This window comes from Papilio machaon, chromosome 20 (genome assembly GCF_912999745.1).
Source record: "Papilio machaon chromosome 20, ilPapMach1.1, whole genome shotgun sequence".
In the NCBI taxonomy this organism is placed as follows: Eukaryota; Metazoa; Arthropoda; class Insecta; order Lepidoptera; family Papilionidae; genus Papilio; species Papilio machaon.
The window spans coordinates 2657937-2674808 of record NC_060005.1 but is presented as its reverse complement, the minus strand read 5'-3'; the positions used below and the strand labels follow the sequence as shown (position 1 = coordinate 2674808).

At 31.7% G+C, this 16872-nt stretch overlaps 2 protein-coding genes across 2 annotated transcripts in view; one reads left to right on the top strand and one right to left on the bottom strand.

The window, feature by feature from the left end:
* The window catches only part of LOC106710037 (protein unc-13 homolog B), a 134696-nt gene that overhangs the window by 3323 nt on the left and 114501 nt on the right, over window positions 1-16872 (top strand). The window contains exons 10-11 of the mRNA XM_045682834.1: window positions 168-1622; window positions 1992-2353. Of these exons, the coding sequence (XP_045538790.1) occupies window positions 168-1622; window positions 1992-2353 (1817 nt within the window). The remainder of the gene's footprint in view (window positions 1-167; window positions 1623-1991; window positions 2354-16872) is intronic.
* LOC106710036 lies at window positions 5676-11689 on the bottom strand. Its single transcript, XM_014502000.2, has 5 exons — window positions 11506-11689; window positions 9931-10122; window positions 8240-8384; window positions 6458-6591; window positions 5676-5929 (listed from the first exon to the last, which is right to left on the bottom strand). Exons 1-5 carry the CDS (start codon window positions 11560-11562, stop codon window positions 5714-5716), a joined length of 744 nt encoding a protein of 247 aa, XP_014357486.1. The 5' UTR covers window positions 11563-11689; the 3' UTR covers window positions 5676-5713.

The following is a 16872-nucleotide window of genomic DNA, read 5'->3' as shown; positions in this document are numbered from 1 at the left end:
TATTATATACTTATACACAATTACGAGTAAAATATTCCAGATAAAAACTTCCGGCGGTATAAATTAACACGAGTTAAATTTATTCAATCAGTATTTGAGAGATTCTGGGTTTATAAACATGTGGTGTTCGTGTAATAAGTTGATACAAAAAGTGTTCTTTTTTTCAGCTCAAAAATCAACGTGGGGTGAAACAGAAACCACAACACAATTATCATATACTGTTAAAAGTGATGTAGATACGATAACGTCGAAAACTGTCACAACTACAGTTAATTATTTACCACAACCGCCTGTAACAACTAAACAAGATAGTTATTTAAGTAAAAGTTACCAACAGAGTGATTTGCCTTATGAAAGTCAACAACAATATAACTACGAAATTCAAGATCAGGATTACAAAGAGGATAGTAATTACTTAGAAACGAAAACAGATTACCAGTATCAACAACCGTATGAATCATCATATCAAGACAATTTAACACAAAGCCAACAGTACGAACAACAGCCAGAGCAACAAACATATCGATCACAGTTTGAAGAGAAGCAATATGATCAACAAACATATGAACAAGATCAATACGAAAAAGGTCATTACGAAGATCAACAGTATAGTCAAGAACAATACGATAAACAGTATGAAACACACTACGAGTCACAACAATATCAAGATCAGGAACAAGATTACAGGCAGCAACAAGAACAACAAGAGCTACAGCAGCAACAATATGAACAGGAACAGGAAAAGTATCATCAGCAACAATTACAACAACAACAGGAATTACAAAGAGAGCAGCAGCAGCAGCAACAACAACAATTACTACAACAGCAGCAACAGCAACAGCAACGACAGCAACAGCAACAACAACAGCAGCAGCAGCAGCAGCAAAAGCTACCCACACAACAACTTCAGTCCACTGTATTAACGGGAGCAGCTACATTAGGTTCTCTAATGGCTGGCGGTGCTAAAAAACTTGGTAGTTTCTTTGGAGCCGCGGCCGCCGCAGTTGCTCCGCCGTCACTAAGCCAACCAACAACAACAGTACAAGCAACTACAACTTCTGTAAGTCAAATGACACCTACTGTAGCTCCGTCAACCCCATTTTCGAGTACCACAGCTCCCGTTACCACATCCGTCCCCGAAGTGCCAAAATCAGTAACAGTTACTGCCGCTACAACTACAAGTACACCTGTCTTACCAAGGACACCATCACTCAGGAGACAGGAATCTATACAAAGACCTTCAGTGCGACGAACACGGACATTACCGGACGCACCGGAGGACTTTGCTCAAACGAGTTTTGACGAAAGTGCCTACGAAGAAGAGTACCAAAAGACTGAATTAGATCAAAGCATAGACCGAGACAGAACTTCTTTAGACAGGTATCATGATGAAGAGTTTATGCATGACACAATTCAAGAAGAAATTGATACAGAAACCCACGCACCTGAGGTTTCGAGCCCGAGCTTAAAAAAGACTGCTTCCCCTACGAGAACTCTCTCACAAATTCGTAAGCCTTCCGTTGATAGTTACCATAGTCAAGCACCATCGATACCTGATCGAAAGACTTCTCAAAGTTCTGTTCAGATAGAAGACAAATTTCTCGTCCCAACTACACAAGAAGGTGAGTATTACAAAGATTATACTTTTTACGATTACAAATCTGATGTGAAGTGACGGGGTGAAAAGGTGCAATTATGTATAATTCTATAAATAAGAATTTAAGACCTATAAATAAACGGCTCACACTCCCGAAATTAGTTCGGCGTCGGCATCGACTAGTTTCAAACCCATTAGGGGCTTTTTTCATGGTCAGAGGGACTATTAAGGGGTCGTGGTCCGTCCCTCACTGATTTAGTCTCTAATAATGTAAAAGTTTAAATAATTTTATAAGCATTCAATAATTCTGCAATTTAGAATTTAATATTTTACTTCAGATATAGAAAGATAAGGGTTAGCTGTAATCTTTATTGGAAAAAAACGTCTTTTTCAGAAGCCATTAGTGATAAATCAAAAGTGACATTTCAAGATGAACGAACAACATACCATGAAGTGCCAGAAGAGTTTGATACATTTCAAACATCAAGAGATTCGTTTGACGATCACGGTTCTGAATATCAAGACGAGGAACAAAGTTTCCATGATCGAGACGATGCATTTAGAGAAGAACCAGAAAAATTCGAAGAAGAACATTTTAACGAAGTAGATGAAGCATATAACGAAGATGATACAGTATTCCAAGAAGACGAAGAAAGAGAAAAAGCAGAACAGTTGGATTTCCAGCCGGAACAACCGAAGCTGACGCCAAAACAACGGTGGCATCGTGCTTACAACAAAATCGTCATGCAGCTAAACGTGAGTCTTTTTTATATTAGTGACGAAATAAACATATGGTTTTATTTATCATATTTATTTAATTATAATTGTGTTACTGTATTGTTTCTTTCGTCACATTTTTTAAAATATTTTAATGGAGAAATAACAATGTCTTTGTGTATTTTTATGTAATCTAGGTACGGTAATGATTTCGTCGGTTTATTCCATCTTAACTTTCATCAATGAATTTTGAACATCATTTCTTCTGCCATTAATAACTTTTTTTATTAATTTTAACTTGATCTATTTTGACTTCTTAGATGTTGATTTTCTACAAAAAACCAACACCAATTTCCAATTCTATATCAAATGTAACAAAAAAAATAATTTAAGCCAGCAATATCAAATTAGTTAGTGAACATGAGCAAATGAACTAATAGATATCTAAAAATAATTCTATCTATGATATCTAAAAAAAGTATTCGTTTATCGAACATGTTATAGCACCGTATGTGTCCAATATTCATTTATTAATTGGATATGATCGTTAAACTTCGTTAAAATCCTATAAAATAAATAAGAATATTTGGCATATTAACTAAATTACCCATAATAATGATGCAATAGTACTAGTCGGATACTATTACTAGCCTAGGATCCTAGCCTAGGATCTATTTACCGATTTAAATTAATCTAGTAATAGTTAGAATTTTGTCTGTTACTGTAAAATACTGATAATATTTTATCATTAAAAAAAGCACAGAAAAATGATGGACACACGAAAGGAAAGGTAGTCAGTGGAATTTTTCGTTTTTTTTTTAAACGTTACTAATAATTATTTGTAACTATAAAGTCAATTTTTTTACTTCTTTACAGCACTAACAAATATATTCCGAAAAAAAGCATACAGTATAATACGAACAACCATTAATTTTATCTCTTGATATGATTATCCAGTACCTCCTTTCTCAAAGCGATATACGATATTTATTCGATAATTCCTGGATTATAGGCATACAGTTTGCTAAATTGTTGGTAATAATGATACTTCTTACAGTATTTTATTTTTTTTATAAGGAGTACATTTCTTAACAATATAAAAGCATCTAAGAACAAGCTATAGTGCTGCCCCCTGTCGGGACTGAATGTAGCTTACGTACCGTAAATGTGAAAATGCTGTTATTTCGCTGCACGATACCGACTCCTTAATGAATAACCTTGAAGATAAGGGCATATTTGAATGTTATCATGACTTGGAAGGTTAGAGATTTTTCTACTTCTTAAAAAGTTTATTTATTTCACTATCAAGTCTTTGTAAATATACTTATCTTTGGTTTTTGAGACCAAAATCCCTATTTAAAACATGTTGTTATCTTTGTTTCATCAAAGATAATGAGAGGGATGACGATATGTTTTATACAGGGATTTTGGTGTCAGAATTCAATGATTAGTGAACATTTTAAGGTGTAACTAACGGTCAAACTCAGTTGGTTCATGGATACCTTAAGTGTCAGTTTTTCATACTAAATCTACACTAAGCGACTATCTTAGTGTCCATTTAACAGTGACCGTAGTATTGTTGATAATTTTTTTTATTTAATTAGTTAAAATAATGTGTGTATGTAATAAGCAAACGACTATATTTTCGATATCATTTAAATTGCTAGTTACTCCGCTTTTTCAAGATAGGAATTTAAATCTCAGTGTCAAATAAAATGATTTATAAAAAATCGTTTGCAGTCTCAGACATCTATTACTTAACGGGGCCTATTCGTTAAGTGGCCCGCACCGCCCGCTGAGTCCCGTGACGCTTTGAACCCGATCACCTCATTAGTTCAACTGACTTGCTCCGAACTATACATAACATATCAAACTATACTTCGTTCAGTTAGTAAAAAGCTTCGGACCAGTTAACATCTTTAGGAAATAATGTTTGTTTAAACATGTGTTGTTTAGTGGCAACGGAAATACACAAGGACTCGATAGCGACATCCTGCGGGCGGCCATGGCCCTAATAACACGACGCGCGCGCACCTATCTCCTATCTATATGCAAATTAAGTTTCACTTCAGGTATTATTTCAGTACAAGTGTGAACGTTAGTACTGTACGAAGTTTAACGTAATACAAATGTTTAAAATGATGCGTAGTCGTAAGGGCCAAGCGGCCAGTGAGCAAGATATATATCGCGAGAAAGCTTTCTCCAGTCGTTCGAATGTTACCGGTTCCCGTCTCCGTGTTAGACGAGGATCTAGTTTAACAGATTTGGACAAGTTACGTTATGGCGCTGGGTCCAGTGGTGGTGGATCTATAGGTGATTTGATGAATATGTTCAGTGGTAGTGCAACTTCGATTGGTAGTGACAGTCTTGTAGCTCGGACGATGCCGTTGGAGACTGTAAGGAGAAGTATTCAGCCGGTATCCACGCCGCCGCCACATCCGCCGCCTTCCCCGCTCATACATATGTCTAGACCAGTGGGTCCGCTCACGATGGCTCAACGGACATTACGATTTAGTCGGTTGCTAAAGTATCAACCTTGTTCGACCGACGTTATTATAATATTGGTGAGTTATACCTTGTTCTCTTGATGTTTGAAATTAGAGATGCGTCAAAACATCGTCGGTGTTTATATTTTCATAACATTGCTTATTATTGTCATTACGATCTAAGCCTCGATTGTTGAATTCGTGTTCACATTTGAATGTAACATTAAACTAAGTTTTTGTGACGAATTTTAAATTATTCTACGGAATTGCGAAAGCTTCAGAATGTTATTTGCAACCAGTTATTACAAATGTCAGAGAGAAAAATAAATGATAAAAGAAGGTTATATTATATAAGGTTATATTTGTTACATAGATCGTAATCATGGGAGAGGGTTATCTTAATATCTTAAGAGAACACACTTTAAATGTAGTCTACAAACTTTAAATGTACGCTGTATTACCTCACAAAGTAAGTTCGCGTGTAAACCATGTTTTTATTTACATCTAGCATTGGAATATTTCTCTTACTTTCATGAAATTCAGCAGTTGCACTTAGTTCAGATGTCACAGACGTATTTACATGAGAAGCGTCAGCAAGCTGAGAGCAATTTTCACTGAGGGAATAATAAAGAGTTGGCTTATTTGAAATCTTAACATTTATTTTTATGAGACAATGGGAAAATATTACAGAAATTATTCTTAAAGTTACTTATAACGTATATTAATAAGTTGTATATAAACTAAGTATATTAATTTTTTATTACAACTACATATTATTTAAATTTACAACTAAGTTTTATTTGATTTATTTCTTACTTTAAAAATTATAAGAATTAATTTACAGAAGAAATTCTTATTAATGATGATTATGTTGTACCAAATCCATGAGATACTTTTATACCCATTGGTTTATTTACGCATATTTCTTCATGAATTTCAATAAATATTTTAACTTAGGCATTTCAATGTTGTGGATACATCTGTTGAAGTCTCCGATCACTTTGACGGAGTGAGTCATCATTCTCGATATTATATCTTTAAGACAAACACTCAGATCTGATACCTCTTTGAACCCATGTATAGCTATTTCCGCCATAACAACTGGAAAAGGTGATGTTTCGTACAGGAACTGAAATATTGTTAAAAATGTTACAGTAGGGGTTTAAAATATGCTAAAAGCCTTGACACACATGCGATTGCGATGCGGCGCAATACTCTCAGGAATTTCGATATATCGTGAACTACACTCAATGCAATTCACAATGTTATGTTGAATGACAATGAAGTTGAAGTTTGATGCTAAAAATACTAAAATGTATTATAGCAGTCGTTTTGTTTTGTTTTGTAAAGATAATTATCAATAGCACTATGGTGCCGCACCTACTTTTAATCACACGTGTGAAATCTACTTATTTATAAATGTTACTAATATTACGATTATAAATGTGAATGTTTGGATGGATTAATGGATGTTTGTTTGAAGGTCATATCCAGAATTGCTCAACACATCTTGTTGAAATTTGGCATAGATGTAGAACATTGTCTGGAGGAAAACATAGGCTACTAATTATGTTTTTTATTTATTCGAAAGCTAGTTACTTATAAGGGAAATAGCATGAATTTAGTATAAAAGTGTAATTAGTTCCTTGTTACTTACAACTGTCCTCTCGAGGTCTTGACTCTCGTGAGAGCAATTCCCACCGACTTGCTGCTGCTTCTGACATTCGAATAATTTTGAAGCTGAATATTTTTTCAAGTTTTCTAGAGTTTCGAAGTGGACTTGTAGCTTTTCTGTAAATAAAACAGTGTGTTAATATAATAACATAATTGTTTAGTTTATTTAAAAACATATAGTTTGCTAGCTGTTGCCCGCGACACCGTCCGCGCGGAATTAAAAAAAAAACTTAATTAGAAGTCTATGTTTTCTTCCAGGCTTTTCTATATTTCAGCAAGAGCTAAGTAGCCGTTATGGAGACATCTTCTAACAAACATCCAACCATCCATCCATTCATCTAAACTTTTGCATTTATAATACATGTCGTTTTATATTGACAATGTCCATTAATCGTCAATTAGTAAAATACCGTATCAGTACTTTAGTATTATAGTGAAATGAACGATAGTAAAGCCTTTTATCTTATCAGGAGTAAATACAATTCAAACGTATATTCGTAATACCTATATTGTTTCAATGCAAGGCTTACACCCTGTTTTTATTTGAAGATTAGACGCGCTAATACCAATATTTATCGCCTTTTGATTTTAAGGCTTATCCGAGTCTGACCTTTTTGAATCAAAATTGAGACTGTTTCTTAAATTCGACAAACATAGTCAATACCAATGTTTGTACTATTTACTTACAGTTGGTTTGTGGACCAAAATATCCGCATAAAATATATCAACATAACTCATTATTTTTGACAAAACACAGATAATAATATATTTTAAAGGGGATTTTGGTTTTAAAAACCTCCGGGTGTCATCTTGTCTTTTTCGCTTTTTTGTAACTTTTTTAATTAAAGCAGTTAGCCACTTCTCCAATAAATTATAAAAGCACGTACTCAAATTTAATGTAGTACAGCAAATTGAACATTCCCGTTGTAAAATCATACATAATTATTGTATAACGTTGGTAATGTTTTGAATACATCCTGTGTTGTTACGAACTGTAACACACGTAACGCAAACAAGGAAGACACTCCCAAAATAAAGATGGCCGTATGTAGGTTAACAATGATACTTCGCTACTGCAGATTTGTAAGCACAAGAAACAGACACAGTTTAGTTAGCAAATATAAAAGAAAAATGAAGCTATTATACGTATATCTTATTTTTAATATTCATACTAGTAATCGTAAAATAGTATCTTAATGTCTTTTAAGTTGGACAAAAATACACTTATTTTAGACAGATAAGTTTATTAGTTTCGTAGTTTATCCTCGATATAATCTCTATTTGGAATCGTTGTTGGAAAAAGTTAATAAAGTAAGTTAAAACGATAGATTTGATAGTGTAATATTGCAGTTGTCTGCGACTTCGTTCGCGCGAAATTAAAATTATCAACTAATAAATATGGCCTACCTCACCCGGGAATAGTGAGTAGTTAATCAATTTTTCAAATCGGTTCAGTAGTTTCGGAGTCCATTTAATGCAAACAAACAACAAATGAAATCTTTCATCTTTTTAATATTAGTATAGGTAAAGTGGGGGATGAAAAGTTAAGGCAAAAAATGGTACGAGTAAAACAAAATTTATGTTCCCGACTCGTTCGGAACTCAAATAAAAAATAAAATAAATATTTCCTTCAAGTATTTGCGTTTGTTGAATCACGCCTGTTTTTCGTGGCGATCCGTTTCCCCTACAGCTGTCGCCACTGGCTCTACGGTACAAATGCTATTCATTAGATTACGCAAACAATTAAAAATAAAACATTCGTTACCTGGTAGCCTTTGTACTCTTTGATAACCGAGAGCAAGGCATAATGTTACATTCTCATCGGCCAGTTGTAAATTTTCTCCCAAAAGTTTCACAATGCTTTCCTTACAGTACGTTCCGTTACGTGGCTTGCGGTCATGAATTATTATCTACAACATATTAAAAGTATCAATCATTATTTTAATAAAATAAAGAAAAGATTCGTGTTAAAATATTTGTCCAACAATGTAATGTAATAAAACTTTGTCAATTTTTTTTTATCAAACTATTTATTTGTTGCTTCTTAAAAAATATGGCAATCGTAAGCAACCGATGTAAAAATTTTCTATTGTTTGATTTTTTTATTTATCTAGTTATTTTTGGATTTTTTCGGAACAATTGAATCACTTCCTCTTCATCATATTATAGATTTAACATTTAAAAGTTTCTAACACATTCGCATTGTGACTTCATAATTGTATGTAGTAACTAGTTGTAAGTTCGGACTTTGTTGTTATAGTGGGTAACATGATTGTTAAAGTTGGATGGAAGGCCGCCGGACACATTTCTCTTAAACTTTAACATACAAAGCTGTTTGGATAAAGCTAAAGTTCTAACTAACATTTGGTAGAATAAGAATTAAAAAGATAACGAAAAAATATACGTGATTACTAAGAGAGTGCCTGAATGTAGATTTAATTTAAGAAACCACACAGAAGACAGACACAAGGTGGAAACAATGCCGTGTTTGGCCTGATGAGTGTATGAGCCTTATATTAGTAATTTTCCCGTTCTAATAATTTCCTAAAAAGGAAAGAGTTGGAAGAAGAGGTGGATGCAGAGGAGAACATGCAAAGGAAGTGGAAATATCCTATTTCTGTCCCCTCCTCTGTTGAATAATGGTAGGGAACACATTCACGAATGCTAATGTCTATGGGCAACGGTCAATTTGCTATTTTGGCGAATTCAAGCAGCTTGCTCGTTTGTCAACTTATACTATAATAAAATCTATGCTAAGCGACTGTTTTAGTAACCATAAAATGTCTGTTCGTGTGGCAGTATGAGATAAATTATGAGTAGTTGTTTTCGTGTTAACAACTTTAATTTCCTAGTATGGTAATAAATTATATCGCATGAAGTGGTACCGATTAATTTTTAATTTAATTTTTAATTGCTAATTGCGTCCATTGTTTTGGTGTTTGCATAACGATTGAAACGTTAATAATTTTATCCGTATTTCAAAAATTTCTCACTTAAATTTCAAGGTAGTTTAGTCCCACGGAGATTAGGCTTTTTATCAGTTTTGAAACTTCTTTTACAACTAGTAACTTAATACATTAAGGCAGTCATTATGGAATAAAGAAATTTATGAGTAACTAGAAAATTCACGAGGAAAGGTCATTAGATTAAAAACACGTTTAATTTGGGATTATAAAAATTGAAAATTTTACACACACACACATTTACTTTTTAAATTTAAGATTGTGTTCATTCTTTTGTATAAATAACGCTACAGATAATACAATAAATAGTAACAATAATTTAGTCAATTAAAAAGGAAAAAAAAAACAAAACCCGACTTAAATGATACTCAGGGAGAGCCGAATTAAATGATACCTCACTAATCACAGTGGAATTAACATGATAAACAAACTCAAAAAAAAAAACAACTGGATAAAATTTTTATTAATTTGAAAGAAAAAAATAATATATTACCTGAAAGTATAAAGATATTTGTTCGAGATACACCGTCATGTAATTTATAGCTTTGTCGGCTTCGTTTTTCATGAGCAGCTTTATTTGTGACACTAGAGTGTCCATGTCCTCTCTAGACTTCTGTGTTCTTACTTGTATGTCGGCTATTAATGTACGGTAGCCATTGATAAGGTTGTCTTGGAAGTCTGTCGTCTGCAAAATAAAGTGATAACATATTCTTAACTTATGAAAACAAGTTTTAAAAGTACAGGAAAAACGTCACGGATGGAGAGGAAGGCACAGCGCCGGCCTTTAAATAAAAGAAAAGAAAACGTAGAGTACTAAACTCGCTCATTTATTTTCGAAACCAAGGAACGAGTCTCTTAACTATTTTTTTTAATTATGTAAACAAAAATATAAATATTAATTTTCAATGTATCTGGACAATATTTTTCTAAACACACTGGCATATTATATAGTTTCTCGCCATAATGTTATCATATTTAATTTAAAAAATATAGTAATTGTTAAAATGCAATCATTTGTTTTTTTTTTGGATAAGAGTAAGTAAAATGTAACGACAAATTAATTTACAGTTTTATTTTGATCGAACAGAACAAATGTTATATATTATTATGTATTCAAAAAGATCTATATTATTCTATCTATTTTTCCAAACTAGGACTGATGTCTCATACGTTTACATGTTACCCTTCTTAAATATATTTAGAAAAAGCACTAATATTTTCACTTTCAATGACATAATTTTTTTTACGATTTTTGATTTTCACATGTTACTATTGTTTTTCAAGATGTTTTTGTTCATTTATATCAGTTCCGATTGCATCCTGTATAAGTAACCCAAGTCTGTCTAACTCAAATCCATTGTAAGGTTTACCAATGGTCTACGGAACTCGGGTAAGCGGAACTCAGAAACTCGGTCGCATGTACAGTGACCGAGTTTCCAAGTTTCAATCAAATATTTGTAATACATTTCAAATTATTAGGTATATAATATATTTATATTTGTGTGTTTTTATGCTCGATTTTTTTAAATAACGTGTTTATAAATAATACGCGCATTCTTTTTTGTTCTTGTTTATTAAATTTCAATTCAAAAACGTAATTGTGATAAAAAAAAATTCTGTAATGATCAATCAACTAGTACTAAAGGATTTGATGTTTATGTTACCGTTTAAAAAAAAACAAAAAAATGTAAGACAAAAGCAAAATAAGAGAGAGTTTGAAAGTTAAAATGAAAATATGGAAGATTGGATAAATTCGTTACAAATCTTGTTAAAAATTATCCTATACGACAGAGCCCACATTCTAAACCTAAAAAGTAATATATGGTTGTTACACTAATGCAAGAGAATGTTTTAAAACAAGGGATAGTAGAGATTATGAATACACTACTATGTTGCTCTGTATAATTATTTAACATACTTTTTATTGTTTTTTATTTAATAAAGGTAGGCATTGCATCAAAAACCTTTTAATTTATAGTAGATGATTATGGTTACGGTCACCTCGCTATTTTTTTATAATCTATTGAATGATTACTTGTTTGTTATCTTATATTAAAAAAGAACTCACCTGAAAGGTAACGGCAAGAGATGTGCAAATAAAAGCTATGAACACGTTGCGATTCATTTCCGTTCGTTAATGCCACATCACATTTCAACTGAATACTAACATCCTACCGGATATTCCGGCATTCGTTTCCTAAATAACTTAATTGAATTTTTAATCTGTTTAATTTTATGCCAATTAACACTGGACGAGATCGATTTTTAATTTGTTTAAAAAGTTAAATTCACTTTAAATATAAAAATACCACGAAGTTCGTCATGGATGCGGTTTGCGTGGCTGGATTTTGCAGTTCAACTGATTGTTTTAAACGGGCTACTGTTGTTTTGCCTCGCGCGCCGATTGTTATGGGTACGATCCAAGTTCAATCGACAATTATCACCAATTGGACCGTTGCATTGGTTTATAGCTCGCTTTAAATCGTTCACCGTTAAATCATACGTTTTTTATTTTCGAAGTATAAATATTTTATGTTGTGAATTGATTGTCAATCGTTTGATGGATCTGATTGATCGAATTGATTGTTATTGTTTTATTTAAATATTTTGTTTTGTATTTGATCATATTGTTTTGTGTTGACAGTTTATCGTTCGGTTGCGGATCTCTTTGTTTGCGGTCTTCGATGACCAGGTGACGAGACATTCTTTTAAGAAAGTCTATCTTGTTGCTATTTGTGTGTGCATTTATGTAGTCTTGCTCGTTCAACTTAAGCTATTTTTTAATTTTTATTTAATTAATTTAAAGTCAAGAATACTATGTCTGTATCGTCTTATCAAACATACATTTTTATAACCATTTTAAAAACTTTTCCACGTCGAGTACATTAACCGCTAAATAATAATATTATAATCGTAAAATTCGTGTGCTGAAACTTGTATTAAAACATCTTTTCGTCTCTGATTTCCTGCGACAATAAAAGGAATGACAGTATACAAATGCTAGTATTAGAAACTCGTAGTTTCAAGCCAGTAGAGAACGAATTAGTCTCAAATGTATCGTGAAAAGTTCGCGATACACATTTATAATGAAATGAAAATATTGTAATTATCCATAGTCGTTAAAAATTGCAGCTAGATTTTGGTAGTAACATGTTAGGTCGTTATTCTTGCTAACTTAACCTTTTAAATAAAGCAGGGGATTTACGTGTCCCACATTATTTTGTATTGTACCTTTAAAGGAAGTAGAACATGGTTTACTGCTATGGAGATTATTAGACCTACTTAATTTTTAGGTAACTAATGTATATGCGACTTTTACGATGCGTATAGCTTTTTTGTGAATAACTAAAAAAATATGACTATTTCTAACAGCATACCAAAGGTGAGTATTGTTTTAAGCTATGACAATAAATTAAATTGATTTGATAAAAAGTATATGCTGGTATACATATTTTTAAATTAATTTGGGTAGATTGCATAAACCCACAGGAATAACTTTAATTATGTATAGTTGTTTATAAATAATTGAATAAAATTACCTTCCAAATTCCCTCCAACATCCAAACTAATTATATTAAGTCCGGTGAAATCGTTTTCACACACTAATTGGATGACTGGGAAACGAATAGGGAATAATAATCAGTTTATGGAATTATATATAATTATTTGTTTTGTCGTTGTAAAATATGCCGATGTGTTTATTATTTAAAATGCCGTCATATATGTTATGACTATTCACAAAAAGTGTAGGAATGAAATGGAATAATCTCACCAATTTTTTTAATAGCGTTCATTTATTTTAACATTTACGTTCGTAAAATAACTGTTAATTAAAAAACCATTCGAATGCGACTTACAAAATAGAGTTTTAGGTTCTTATTCTGAATTTCTCTCCTATTTTATAGGTTTTGTGGATAAGAGCTGTGTAATTTTCTCTTCAATGACAACAATTTTCTAGCTCTAAAGGATTGGGTCTGCTCAATTAATGGAACCATTTAACAAGACTAGAAAATTATCTGAAATCCTTACGTTGAGTTATTCAGTTATATTTGTATGCGTGTATACTTAATTCTTTACTCGTACGTGGGTGGTATAGACCATATTCCAAAACTTTTTCTGCGTAGACATTTGAAATTTGTCCGGGAGCCCTGCTACATTTTAATTATGTTTTAACTGATCTTTTGTGGACCCTAAGTGATAGCTATTAGAATCATTCGTAGAGAATAGTAAAATTACTACACTACTACAACTAGTGTTGACCTAGTGTATTCAAAATCAGATAAATTGTAAAAAAAATTACGTACTTGTGAGATTATATAAACGTACTTATATTGATATGAAACATAAATTGTTGGACCGTGAAATCGAATCGTTTAATGTAATTCGATTTAGCGGTAATGTGTAAGAAGGAAATTGCATTTCGACATTTATGTAACTTTAATTACTGCTAGGTACTTATTACATTTGTATGGTACTCTAGGGTTCATATTCGATATGTATAAAAATAATTTAATATATGTGTGAGTTTACACTGCAGAAATATCTATTGTAGTCTAACTAGGAATATGAAAATCCTAGCCTGGTGGTGCTCCAATCGTCTTCCTTTCCATATGTTTCCGTAATATGGTGGGAGTTTTTAATTTCCTACTTCTAATTTTCATATCTCTGTTTTTTATCTCTCAAAGAGAGTAATTGAGAGAGCATTTTCGTAGAAAATCTCTGTAATAAAAAATAACAATTTCAACAATTTTGTTTAAGCTCAAAAGTTGCGTTTACGAAAATAACTGCACGCTTAATATTTAAGCTCGTAAGCTTTTAGCTTACACATTACACTCAATATTAATTATTAAATGTACTTTGCAGCATCATGCAGTAAAACAGATTGCTATTATTAGAAACATGTATTAAAGGCTTGATTACAAATAGAAAGAGTTAAAACCTTGATATGTTACGATGCTTTAATCGAAATAATTTAAGCATTTCTGGTCTAAAATATATTACAATTCAGATTTAAAAAAAAAAACCGAACTTACAGTAAGAGGCAAATGCATTTAGTCTATCTTCGTCTTCCTCGACTAAATTACTTTTCCGTGTTTCGGCTCTAAGTACGTCTCGGCGGCGATCGTCCAAGAATAGGTCACCTTCTGACAATTCCCAGTCAGTTAGGGGCGTCCAATTAGAAAATTGTACCATTATTTTTAGCTTCAATTTTGGAAGAAGACATTGCAGTGAGATCACTGCAAATTCTTCCTAAAATTACAATTATCACTTAGGTTTGTAATTAATTTGAGATTTTACTGTTAGTGGTAATTTTTACTTCCATTTTTTATTGATTTGTTGCATTCTTAACTCTGTTTACTGTTTTGTCCTATTATTACATTCTATTTCTAAGAAAGGTGTAGAGTAGTTATGTTTTTACAAAAAGTAAGACATGGATTATAATGTGTTATTAACGCTGTAGAAACGCACGGTTAGGATAAACAATTCACATCATTACTACTTGCGATAATTTTTAAACATCTCTTGTATAAATATAAAGACCTGAATTTCTTTATTTCCTTTTACGAGTTTTGTATTTCGTTGTTTAAAGCAACACTAAAGAACATTTCATCGGTTAAGACTATTACTTACCGTTCAGCGCACGCCTGACGCAGCCAACTGGGTATTATTTATCACAATTACATTTTCAGCTACGTTGGTTTTAATGTCTAAAGATTTTGTTAAAAGGACTTGTTTTGTACGGGAATTATAAAATACAAAGGAAACCAAGAAATATATTTTTTAGTAATTTTCCTACAATTTTCAATGTTGTTTTAGATCTTAATTTATGTTTTACTATTCGTAAAGGACAAAGTCTTTAAATGTCTCTAAATTCGAATTTGATAATTATAAACTAGTTGTTTGCCTTCTTTTGCTTAAAAAATTTAGAACTTGTACTAATATATAAAAGATTAGGAATTAAATGGTGTATTTAAAATTAAACTTAACGTTATAAAAACTAATTAGTTTGTACAATTTTTGTTCTTGGCATAAGCATATAATACGAAATTCCCTCTAGAATGTGTTGTATGCAAATAGCTGGAGCAATGCAGTTTATACGAGAACGTGCACGGTGTTCCAGAATTATTAATATTTATGTTATTTTCGTTGCATAAATAAATGAGTTTACTGTTATTATTATGTAATCTTTAAATAGCTAATTTTCATTTGGATTCCATTCCTTGTAGATTTGTTAATTAATTTATTTTTAATTCATACGAACCACTGTTCGTTTCTGAGATATAAATATCTGTGTAAAACATATCGTCATCCCTGTAATTATCTTTGACAAAATAGAGATAACAAAATGTTTTAAACAGGGATTTTGCTCTCAGAAACCTACGGTAAGACCACTACACATATTTAAGTGAACAGTTGAACATTGAAATTAAACCGTACGTGTGTAGGCAACATTTTAACTGTTAGTTAAACTGTACAATTCTCAGTTTTGCCAACACATGTAAGTTATAACTTTACAGTTCGACTGTTCATTTGAAACTAAAGTCGTAGGCTTTATCGGAGATACTCTTTGATGGGAAATATTTTAATCAGTAGTTTTTTTTTTAAATTTTGTTTTGTATTCTTATATAATTTTACTTTTCCTAGAGAGGTTATCAGAAAATTGAATACTAAAATCAGCTTGTTAGAAGCGTAAATTTATGTTGGTTTTCATTTTCATGGAATTCGTCACAAGTAGAACGATGTGCTAATTAAGATATTATTTAATTTGACCTACAAAATTTTAGTATGGTATAATACAGATTAATTAAGTCAATTGGTTCGCAGCGGATGGATAATTAAATTTCAAAAGAGAGCATTACATTTTATTTTCAACTTTATTGTAGTCTTTATTATATGTATTATTTATTTTTCTAATTTCTCCTTACCTGTTGCTAAAAGTAACCTCTAATCATAATTTGTGAATTAACATTTAGTTACTGCCGTACTCAGAGTAGTTAAGAGCTTGCCCGATAAGTTTGTTCCGATTTTCAATAGGCAGCGAAGACATTTCAATGTTTTATAATTATTAAATGCACATGAAATGTTTACGTACGTTTAAAGAGGACAAATTTAGCCATTTTTAGTAAAAAGTTTGCGTGTTATTTTTTATCAGTTTTATACGCCTTTTTTGCTTTTGTTGTTCTAAAAGGGTAAAAGTACCACATAAGTAGTAAATAAGATAATATGCACTGTTTATGGCAACAGTGCTGTGCTAAAATTGCTTTTGGATTTTCACTATTTTGAATTATTACAAAAATTCTCATAATAGGAATAATTTCACTTATTGGTTGTTATACTAACTCTAGTTCCACAAGTTCGAGTGAAAATATATTAAAAAAATAGTTTTTGTTTTAACGAAATTTTATCAAATACTACATAATAAAGTCTATAACAT

What these genes read in the sequence shown, in the direction of transcription:
- LOC106710036 (XM_014502000.2), bottom strand. Translation starts at nt 11,562, where the DNA reads ATGAATCGCAACGTGTTCATAGCTTTTATTTGCACATCTCTTGCCGTT. An exon ending in AAATATCTTTATACTTTCAG is followed by an intron (nt 8,385 to 9,930) that starts GTAATATATTAT and finishes AATATGTTGTAG; the next exon opens with ATAATAATTCATGACCGCAA. An exon ending in AAGACCTCGAGAGGACAGTT is followed by an intron (nt 5,930 to 6,457) that starts GTAAGTAACAAG and finishes ACAATATTTCAG; the next exon opens with TTCCTGTACGAAACATCACC.